Source organism: Miscanthus floridulus, chromosome 19, assembly GCF_019320115.1.
Source record: "Miscanthus floridulus cultivar M001 chromosome 19, ASM1932011v1, whole genome shotgun sequence".
NCBI lineage: Eukaryota > Viridiplantae > Streptophyta > Magnoliopsida > Poales > Poaceae > Miscanthus > Miscanthus floridulus.
Window position 1 is genome coordinate 112,127,577 of NC_089598.1, and position 10,987 is coordinate 112,138,563.

Genomic DNA, 10,987 nt, shown 5'->3' on the forward strand with positions numbered 1-10,987 from the left:
GCGTCGCGGTATAATTCTCGAGGATGACCCCGTTTTCGCCAAAACTCCTCCCGAAATATTTCTTGCATCTAACAAAACGGATGTAATTTAACAAACATAAATCAAAACATCACAAATAAATGTCAATGAGAACCATAACTACAATACAACCAATTTCGTTCTAAGAACCGAAAGCAGTTAACATTAAATCCTAAACCTAGGGTTTCCCATTTGATGCACAACAATGAACCCATAACATAACTACATGCGTCTAGGTTTGCTAGCTTTTCCACGCCTTGGCATCATCCTACGGTTGTATAATACATATATTGAGGGATAGAATAAAACCCTAAGTGATGACAATTATTACGTTAAAAAATTCGACTAATATATACCGAATCGATGCGAAAAAAACTAGGAGGAGAGCGAGGATACCTTGCTCTCGAAGATTTACTGATCAAATCAAAGTTTCCAATGTCCAATATGCCGATTCGTGAGGTAGGGTGAAGTGGGGAGCGAAAAAACCCGAGAGGGAGGAGAAAGGAGAGAAAGAACGATCAGGCAGGAAGGTTGGGCCGGGGTTAAATGACAGGGAGCTCGGCGCCAAGATCTACGGCGTCGAGCTCGGCGCTAGAGTGACTGGCGCCGAGCTCCCTGCCATGTCATCTTCCGAGACCAGGAGCTCGGCGCCAGGGACGCTGGCGCCGAGACATGTTAGCTCGGTGTCAGCATCAATGGCGTCGAGCTAAGGGTCTATTTTCTGAATTCTTTCCGCCAGGAGTTCTATTTGTGAGAAACTTAAAAAAAAAGGCTAAAATATAAAAAAAAATCGGTCATCCTGCTCCTGAACTGACCTCTACAGCAGGTCAGGTTGGATATCGAATGGGCTTTATCAGTCAATCCGGGGCGGGCCACATACATAATGGGCTTTTGTACTGTCAGGACAAGCCTTTTCTTTTTACACACACTGTCAGTGTCAGGACAAGCTTGGCAACAAGGGAATGGGATGTTCATCATGACCAAACAAACCTAGACATCCAATCTTGACAATTAATAATCGATATGAAGGGGAACCATGTATGCCAAGCCAATGCCATACTGGATACTACACCCAGGGAGAGATAGGTGAAAGTTTCATCCAATACAGAGTGTGGGGACTGGACTCTACAGTCTCTGTCCCCAAGAAACACACCCTGCTTCTGTCCAATTCAGAGAGAGACAGCTACAATCTCGGTAAGTTGAATGACACTCAAAACATTGTTCATGTACATATACAGAACCTTTATATTGATAAATAAATAAAGAGAGCGGCAACCACAGTGCGGTAACACAAAAATATGCCGTGCCATCCTCTTAATTTGACAAAAAATACAGACCTCATATGCTATTTCTTTCTGACTCATGGAATTTTGCTAGGCAAGGAGGTACATGGTAAACTGCTCTAGGCTATGTATGTAAGATTCCTCATTAAATAACTGCACAAGTGTGTATATCATGTTACTATACAACTCTAGCCGAACATATATTTCAAGGGAAAATTATAGCTCTGTTTCAAGTCCCTGGTTAGTTTCACCTTCTTCATCAGCTCCTCCTTGTATCGACGATAATGTTTCCGCTACTTCTTTTGTCTCATGAGGATAAAATTATGGTGTGTGTAACTCATCATCCTATAACCAACCGTCCATCTCATCATCCTATAACAAACCAACTGTTTTTTACATGAAGCAGGGCCGCATGTAGCTCTCAGATGAGATGGCCTCCGCTTCTCTACTGCTGTGACTGGCCACTGGCCAGCTTTGTTATCAGATGTGTCACACTCTGCTCTCGAAGTAATCAAGAATCGAAAGGATCCCTCCATCCTTCATCTTCCCTTACAGCCCTGTTCCACCGCTCTTTGAACTTCTCTAGCTCAGCTGATGATTGTCTTCGTATCTATTAAAGCAACAGTTAGTACAATGGCAAACTTTTAATCCTTTGATCCAGGAAGACAAAAATGCCATAGATTACTCACATGGGTCCTCAAATCCAATGATCTTCGAGGTGTCTGCGTCAACAAGATGTCAGTAGTGGCGCATGTAAATTTTATTGCACAATCATGACACTAACGTTACTATCATGCAGGTACATGCCATCTAGGGTAAAACGAAAACACAAGGCAAAATGGATGCTCTGGCAGGAATCAGTACACTTTGTCCTTGGTTCCTACTGGACTCCACCAAATTTCTTTAAAAAAAAAAGTTTGTTGCGAGAAGCACCTTGCTGCTAAGCGATGGCCCTCCTAAAGATGGTATCCCTTGATGAACAACATACTCACTGTCAATTACACCAACTTTCTCAGTTCGATCACCCTGGAATATCATGTGACTGTCAATCACCCTGAAATATCATGTCCACGCTCCATCTTGTTTAACAAAGGACATGGCAGCTGAAATAGCATGCCTCAATAGTCAATAGACATCCTATTAAATATCTTAAGATTGTTCTTGAGTACCTGAGCACAATAACCAAGTTTCATGTCAAGGCCCCATCCATGAATCAGATCGTTCTGCAACACAAGAGATTAAACAAGTGTATTGATTATTAAAATTCATGACCTTCCACTCACACTTAATAAAATCAGACAATGACTCACACTGACCACTTTATTATCACAATAATCTTTAAAAAAACAGGCTAGAGGAACAGTATTTGCACCTGAATTAGATGCCATACACATTTCCAAGCAGCGCGAGAAAAAACTGGTGCCATGCCCTCTACCCACCTATTCAAGAATGCAAATCAAACCTATTTAAATGTTTGAAAGAGTGTGGTGAATAGTTCATAAGATAATGGGTCAAGAATAAGTCAGCTGTACGATGTGATTTTGCTTCATATAAATCAAATGTCCAAAACATATAATCCAACAATGTCCTCTTTTGGGACTAACATAAATAGGAATATACTATCTCAATGTGAAGCAATAATTTTTAGAGTATCTTCCAAATAAAAAAAATAAAAAAAAAAACTCGACCTGCAGGGGGGTTATGACGGCCCCCGGGTTTTCCGTTTAAGAAGAAGATCTTCTCACACAGATCGAGAAAACCCCTGAACCCCCGCCCCCATCCTGACGCAGGAGGTGCCGTAACCCTGTGAGAACCGGGCTGGAGCCTTCCACCGCGCTTTGGCACATGGGGACGGGCGAGGGGATTTTTTTAACCTCAGCCTAAAATCCGCTCCCACGGGGAGTCGAACCCAGGACATGAGGAGTGCCGCTGGGTCACATAACCGTTTGAGCTAGGCGCCCTTTGGCATATCTTCCAAATAAAGCAACTGCATAAGGATAAAGGTTTGATCCATACCCTGTACAAGGAGGTCCTTTGCTCTCATCAGAACAATTCATACTAGGCCGATTGTCATATATTCTCCTACATAAAAAGTGAAAAGGTGCTTCTTAGAGAATAGAAAGATTTTAAAAAGAAACAGAAAGGTTTTTTTTTTTTGAAAATTAGAAAGACAGAAGCACCTGTGAACTTTTGTCATCTTATTGCGGATTGTGATCCGATGGTGGATATCGGTTGATAGATCAGGGTCCAGAGCAGGTTGTGTTATTTCTAATCCTTCGGAAACCATTATATCAAGATATCTAGGACCAAACAACACGAGAGATGAGGAAGCGTCTTTGAACAGAAAAAACAAAATTAATCATAGATGTATTCCCAGAAAGCTTCTACAATCGAAAGGAAGTGAAGATATTATTGCTCAAAGTTCTTACTCAATTTCCATCTGAATAAATCCCACTAAACAGTAACACAAAAAAGGGCTAAAACTGACTAAAGCTCATCTCCATTCAAATAAATATTATCCGACTAATGCTTGATAACTACCAGGCCATAGCAAAAAAGAGCATTAGAATCAATTAATAGATCTGCTCTGGAAATGGCTGATGACAATATGGTAAGTTTGGGTTCCACTGTGAGCACTGAGTAGTGTGGCTGACTAGAGGAAAAGGATTATGCCCATCATGCATACCTTCTTGGGTTGAAGTTCTCCACTCCAAGGTCTTCATCCCATAGAAAGATGAAATCATAGATAGCCATGACATCAGGATGCAAAAAACGCTTAGCAAACCACCTGCAGAAGGAATATTTGTTCATTCTTCTGAGATGTGGCAGAATATGATGGAAGACAAACAGCTGCACTAAGGACTATCAAAGATGCAGCTACCATATACTCTAACAGAACAATGTGCTTTCATAAAGTTTACCATTTTGTTTGGTTGTGAGCAAGGATGTGTATGGCCTTATCACTCCACTCAAGATGACGCCATCCATCTACATTTCCATCATAATGGAAGAGCATGACTGCATAGTTTTCCTTCAGAAACTAAAGAAAGCAAACGGTAACAGATCGTATCAAGCGAAGCTCTCTTCTCTTTTACTGAACAACACAGGCAGCTAAGGGTAAGGGAAAGGATAACCTGAGAGAAGCACAGACCTTACGAGCCATAGTGTCAACGTTTTTTATTTGGGAGATGCCGACTGCCATGGCGAGGAGAGCACTGTGGTCACCATTTTTGTTCTGCGTGTAAAGGGGAGTATGATGGCAAATGAAGCAGCTGAATTTGTTTTGGAGAGATAGTAACTTGATAGGCAGAACAGATAACAAGATGTGACAACAACTAATAGTCCAACGAGTAACCGGCACATTATATTATATATAGCACCTACAAGGATGGACGGGATCTTTAGTTGAGAATGGTTTGGACAGCATCAAGTAGTCAATGACAATAGCGGTGACTTAACCACCAGCTTCAGCTTCTACTGGTGCCCTATCGCCTTCCATTGTTTATTTGCGATTGACCAACCACACCATTACCGTTGCCAATTAAGTTATGCTCGTGTAAATAGATGGGTACGGCAATCATAAGGAAAGAAGTGGCCTAATAACCATGGTTTTTGCGGCATCACCTGAGCGTCGCCTAGGCGTACCCCAAGCGCCGCAGGAAGCTACAGGGTTTTAGTTACGCCATATCACCTAGGCGTCGCCTAGAAGGCACCTTACCCCAACGCCACAGGACGCTGCAACGCCTCAAAAACCATGCTAATAACTAAGGGGTAAGTAGTAGTACCTTGTGGGTGGAAGCAGCATCGTCCTCCCAGAGCGGGCGGAGGGACATGTCGGAGTGGCGCTGGACAATCCCGCGCGGCAAGGAGTCGGCTCCGTTGGCTGCCTTCCTGATCCTGGCGGTCCCCCAGCGAATGCGATTGCGGCTGGGGATCGCGTTATTCTCTTGCGTGGCAGAGGCAAAGCCGGCCTTGCCGAGATCCACCTGAAGAAGATAAGATAGACCAGCATGTGTATCCGGGTTGAGAGCAGCGTCCACAGAGCGGCCGCGGGTGAAGAAGAAATAAGGGAGGGAGGGCGACCTTGAGGTGCTGGTACTGGATCTGGAGGCAGGCGAGGAGGACGAGCGCGACGACCGCCGCCACGACGCCCCAGCGGCGCGGCGGCGGCGGCGGCTGGTGCTTCATGTGGCCAAGGCCGGGGCCGGCGCTGCGGCAGAGACGGGGGCGAGCTTCGAGGATGGCAAGGGCTGGGGTTGAAGGTTCTGGAGGGAGGGTTCTAGTTCTTTCTTTCTAGAAGGAAAGGAAGAGGAAGAGGAAGGTGGCGCTCCGGCTCCGCTCAGGGTGAGGGGGACTGACCAAGGACGGGGAGGAAGAAGACGGTGAAGGTTTTTCCTTTCTGTCCGCCAAATTTGCCGCCGGTCGGTCTGTGAAAATAACTAACCAAACCAAACCAAACCAAACCCCCCTCTGCCACGCACTGTACCTAACAACAGCGTCATCATTTCTTTCCTTGTTATATTCAGAGGAAAAGGGGAGTGAAAGCACCACTAGTCCTAAAGAAAGGGGAGACCTCTCCCTCTCCTAAATCAGAATGAGATTCTGACAATCTGCTAGAGCAAAGGTCTCTTATATCCTATATAAAGCTACTTTTGAGATATCTCCTATAACTAGTCCTAGCAAAGAAGGAATACGAGATCCGGTGAAGACGCTCTTGGGTTGCATGTATACTCACCTCCATGTTTGTATATAGACCTCACGTTTCTACTAAAGGATAGACAGAATAGTTTGTTATTACTTGCTCCATCACCTTTTGCAAACCTAGTTACAGGCTAATGCAAGAAACTTGGCAGCTCATATATGTATTTCCTACACATATGATGTTATATAAAAGAACCATAAGGGCAATGAAGCTTTTTCCCAATTGGTTCTTCATCTCATTACCTTAATTTATCTCCCAAACTATTCGCAAAAAAAAAAACTCCCAAACATACGTGAGGACCCTCTATGTGAGACTCAAAAGCTAAGCGAGTAGATTCTGACAAAATGGTATCGTTACAGTTCAATAATATTGTTAATCAATCATCAAATATACTGAGCCGGCTAGCTTATCCCAACTCCATTCCCAAACCGTACAGATCTTACAGAGAGTAGCATATTCCAGTGAAAATGAACTCGTACAGTACTCTAAAGCGGCAATGCCCTTGGAGCGCTGCGTCTGTGTGAACCAAAAATGCAAGAGCTGTTTAAGCAGGTCACAAATGAACCCGACCTCTTGGTTGGAGCAAAAGAGGTCGAGATGCCACAGTCAGACACACGGAACGGAAGGGCCACCTGTCAGAGCGCAACAGCTAAATCATAGCACAACCATATTTGGAACAGCTACACAGTGCTTCATATGTCTGCAAAAAAACAAGCCGCGGCAAATCCAGCCGAGTCAAGGGAACAGATGTTAACGTACTAGTTGCGTACAAAATTCACAGTACAGCCAGGTGACGTTGGCTCGCAAGATCGCGGCGAGGATCCTAATACAACACACCATACAACCACCCCTGCAGACCTATCTATATATCACCCTTAAAACTTGAATTCCTTCTTCTTCGACTTGCCTTCCTTCTCTTGCTTCCGCTTCCTCTTGTGAGCATTCTGCAAAGAGTCATGTGTCCATGATGCCCACTCATCAATCAGCTAGCTATTGAAATCAAAACATAAACGAAATCACTGGGTCACAGAATAGTACATACCTCCGCCACCATGTCACTGAAGTCCTCCTTTTGGTTGCGAAGCTTCTCTTCCTCTCGCGCTTCTTCATACCTGTTGCATTATCGGAAGGAGGATAATTCATTACCGTTTTGACTTGGAAGAAGGGGGAAAAAAAAGCAACCAACAATATCAACTGAACAAAGCATCAGGCGAAGTGATCCTTACTTGGCTGCCAGAACATCATCCATGGCTTCCAGTTCCTCGGGTTGGATGGTGACGTCCACCTTGTCTGACTTTTGATTCTTAAGCAGATCCACCTGCCACCAAATTTAACAGAAGTTAAAAAAAAGATCAATTATCAAATATCAGGGATACAACCTAGTTCCAAAGAGCACCCAAAGGGGTACAGCTCCAACACTCACCCTTTTCGGAGCTGATGATTTATCTTGTGTTCCCAGCACATACCTGTAAAGCGAGCACACACGGCATGAGATACAAAACCAAGGGGGGACATGCAAGAGGTATTAGGGTTAGGGAGACATACGTATGGCTTGACCCATATAGTGTCCCAGGGGCGATCCTTTCTTCCTTTTGTTCAAGAACCTTCAGGAGCCAAGGAAGGAACATCAGCAATGAATACTAACAAAGATACCACAAACCCCACCAATACCAGACATTTACTTACCTGGTACAATGGCCGTTCTGCCTGCTTCTCAGTCTCCTTCCTCTGCAGCTTCCGAAGGTCGATAACATCAGGTGTTTCAACACCAGTTGGAGTACTGGTTGGAGGCAAAAAAAAAAAAAAGGGTTAGGCATACATGTCTACTGCATCAGCATTACTAAAGAAAAGGAAAACCAAGGGTTACAAAACACTAAAGAAAGAAATATAGTAAAATCACCTTGAGATAGTATCGACAGACTGAATTCCGTCTTCCATTTCCTCGTCTTCCATTGGTTCTTCCTCTTCCTCCTCTTCCTCTTCTTCCTCCTCCTCTTCCTCCAAATCTCCCCAGTGTTTGCTGCGATCAACAGGTTCATCCTGCAAGGTTGAAGAAAACAAATAAGTTCTGCTTCTAAATTGGCTCTGAACTCTGCAGTATTTACCCACTAAAACGTAAAGTGAAACATACATCGTAGTTAGGTTCGTCCTGCTGCAGAACACCAAAAACGTCTCCATAGAGTGGACGTCCATGCTGTTGGCAAGAAACAATACAAGAGCTTAGGAAAGGAACCTTGAGTACATCTAGACAGTGTAAAAGCAAGGTTTCAAACTTTCAATAGAAAACATACCTCATCAACTGGTGGCTTTCCCCACTCCCCTGGTCTATAACCAAAACTGGCACCAGGGGGGATTGGGGCATTTAGACCTGGGATCTTTAGTTGGGGATAAGATGGAGGTGGACCATAGCGCTGAAACGTTATACATCGATTTAAGTTAGCCAGTAACAAAGGCATTATCAATAGGAGAACAGCTGAATTCAGGTTAAAAGAACAAACCTGCATGTTTATAAGCCATGGGGGAGGGGCACCATCAGGCATACCAAGAGCATCTTTAAGCTCACGAGACAGCATGCCTGGCTTCATTTCCCTCAGTTTAACCTGTTGAATGAAGTAGAAGTTAAGAACATGGTGTTATCACACCAAAAACATACATTGACATCTGTTGCAGTTATAACACAAAAACCATACGTACCTCAAATTCTTTGCCTTCATAATACAGATCACCATGACTAGACAACTTGGGTTTTGTCTGATATTTGAAGAACGCATCATGCAAAACCTGCCAAGAACAAATTTATTGTTAGACAATCCATCTGTGTGACAGCCATCTCAAGACCAGGTAACTAGCCAAATCTAGGGCACAAATATAATTCATAAAAAAGCAACACCAGTAATTGCTAGTAATCTGAAAACTATGATGAATTGGTCACGACCTTAAGACAAGGAATCAAGATCAGATGTGGAGGCATGACGACAACAAGATATCATGAGAATATATGACAAAGGAAGAAAGTACAAAGTAGACATATGTCTGCTCCTGGTCCTACTCCTATAGATGCACACAAGCCACAAACTACTTCACATTTCACACTTTGTGGGTGGAAAGAAGTTTACCTGATAATCTATATCCATTTTGCCCATTTTGGGCTGCATACGCTCCCGCTGTTTCTGTTTCAACTTCTTGCTATCCTCTTTCTCAATATAAGCCTGTGTATACATTTAGAAATCAATTAGGCGGTTCATGTTCATGGCACCAAACTGGTATGAATAGTTCTGCAGCGTTCACCCAAGAAAAAGTTTGAATACGCAGAGAGGGAAGTAAATTACTGAGATACCATAAGCAAGTTACCTGTCTTATCTTTTCTATTCCAGTTGCAGCAATGAAGTCAGGAAGCTGGAAAGGCTGTTTCTCAATACCTCTCTTCCCCTGAAACAACAAGATAACATTGTAAATTGAATATGTACAAACAAGAAACGTTATAACTAACAGATGGATAAGAAAATATTGGTGTCTTAAATATGTAGACTTCAGTACGATTTGCAACAAAAACAGGAAAGACACTTGTATTTGTGGTGTGAATTAATATTTAAGGCCATGGACTCTAGCTGGACCTTAATCTATTCCATTCCACTGAAGAGGGCCTCATGTGAAATAAACTAGTTTCAATGATCCAATATATAGACTACAGAACCCACTCAAGTATTGCACCAGCAAGCCCAGCCGCCCCAGTTGTTACAGCCATCCCTGCAAGAATTAGGTATCTGTATAAGAGGTGTGAAACCATATGGACATTTCGCTCCCACACCCCCACACCAGTCAATGACTCGCTGAGAAGAGAATGCAAACACGATATGTATGTATACAGACTAATTTCACCAAATATAAGCACCCATATATTCAAACTAAATAGATGTGTTGAAAGTCACAAACCTGCAAGAACTTGCGCTTTTGAGACCAGTGCCTAGGGACAGGTACTGTATTTCTGTATGCCTTGAGATATACAAGCAATTTTGGATCTGCAGCAGTTGCATCCCAGACCTGGAATTGAAAAAAAAAATATGAGATGAAGATAGATGATCTATACGTAATGGATTTTTATCAGCAAAAATGAAACTGCTGGCTGCGGGTTCACTTGATTGGAAACAAGAGCGCACCTCTACAACGTCAGGTCTGTTGCATATCTGTTTGAGTTCTGCAATCTTCATCCTGCGCTCCAGCTTCTTCTTCTTATTGGACAGCCCTCCTTCCTTCTTCTTGTTTGCCTCCTGCTCATCGTCTTCGTCGTCGTCATCATCTGAGCCCTTCTTTGTGGCATCAGTGGCACCCTCATCTTTCTTATCATCCTGTCAGCGAACATACATTAGAACACCACACTTAGGCTCGCTCATCGACCGACCGACCGACTGAAGAAACACTTTGTAAATCCAAATACCTCGGCCGCTGCTGCGGCAGCGTCCTTGAAGGTGAACTTTTCGAAGATGGCCTTGAAGTCATCGAGGAGAGGGTCGTCCAGCTCGGCCTTCTCCGGCACGTACTCTATCTCCACCTCCACCTGCAGCAAATCCAAATCCAGCACGTTCAGAAACCCTAGGTTTTAGGCCCCGTGCCGTGCCGTGCGTGCCTAACTTCAAGGTGGGTACCGGAGGATGCGCGGCGGAAAGTCGCTCACCTGGGGCTCGGGGTTGGGATCGGCGTTCTCCTTGGCGTCGGAGCCAGAAGCTCCCCCGTCCGCGTCCTGGGCATCGGCCTCAGCGGCGGACTTGTTCTTCTTGGCCTTGCGGCGGCGGCGGCGGCGGCGGTCGGCCTCCCGCTCCTTGGTTTTGCTTCCGTTGGGGAGGTCGGAGGCCGTGGTGGGCGCCGGGTTGGGGCTGGGGTCCACCTCGGCGGCGGCCATAGTCGGCGGCGGCGTGGTCGCGAGGAGGAGACGAGTGCGGGCTCGGGAAGAGGAGAGGCGGTGGGCCGGTTGGCGTGTGTCCTTGCC

General features: G+C 44.5%; 2 protein-coding genes across 2 annotated transcripts; both read right to left on the reverse strand.

Moving 5' to 3' along the window:
- Positions 1 to 1,205: 1,205 nt before the first annotated feature.
- LOC136526703 (uncharacterized) lies at positions 1,206 to 5,771 on the reverse strand. The gene is made up of 12 exons (XM_066519288.1): positions 5,385 to 5,771; positions 5,087 to 5,287; positions 4,453 to 4,536; positions 4,223 to 4,341; positions 3,988 to 4,089; positions 3,482 to 3,601; positions 3,318 to 3,383; positions 2,674 to 2,740; positions 2,471 to 2,524; positions 2,235 to 2,327; positions 1,991 to 2,023; positions 1,206 to 1,911 (listed from the first exon to the last, which is right to left on the reverse strand). Exons 1-12 carry the CDS (start codon positions 5,487 to 5,489, stop codon positions 1,813 to 1,815), a joined length of 1,143 nt encoding a protein of 380 aa, XP_066375385.1. The 5' UTR covers positions 5,490 to 5,771; the 3' UTR covers positions 1,206 to 1,812.
- An 869-nt stretch (positions 5,772 to 6,640) lies between these two features.
- Positions 6,641 to 10,987, reverse strand: LOC136526702 (uncharacterized). The gene is made up of 17 exons (XM_066519287.1): positions 10,676 to 10,987; positions 10,439 to 10,558; positions 10,161 to 10,349; positions 9,937 to 10,044; positions 9,355 to 9,432; positions 9,120 to 9,212; positions 8,698 to 8,784; positions 8,502 to 8,603; positions 8,295 to 8,414; positions 8,135 to 8,197; positions 7,904 to 8,043; positions 7,690 to 7,783; positions 7,549 to 7,607; positions 7,427 to 7,469; positions 7,230 to 7,321; positions 7,046 to 7,115; positions 6,641 to 6,947 (listed from the first exon to the last, which is right to left on the reverse strand). Exons 1-17 carry the CDS (start codon positions 10,898 to 10,900, stop codon positions 6,879 to 6,881), a joined length of 1,752 nt encoding a protein of 583 aa, XP_066375384.1. The 5' UTR covers positions 10,901 to 10,987; the 3' UTR covers positions 6,641 to 6,878.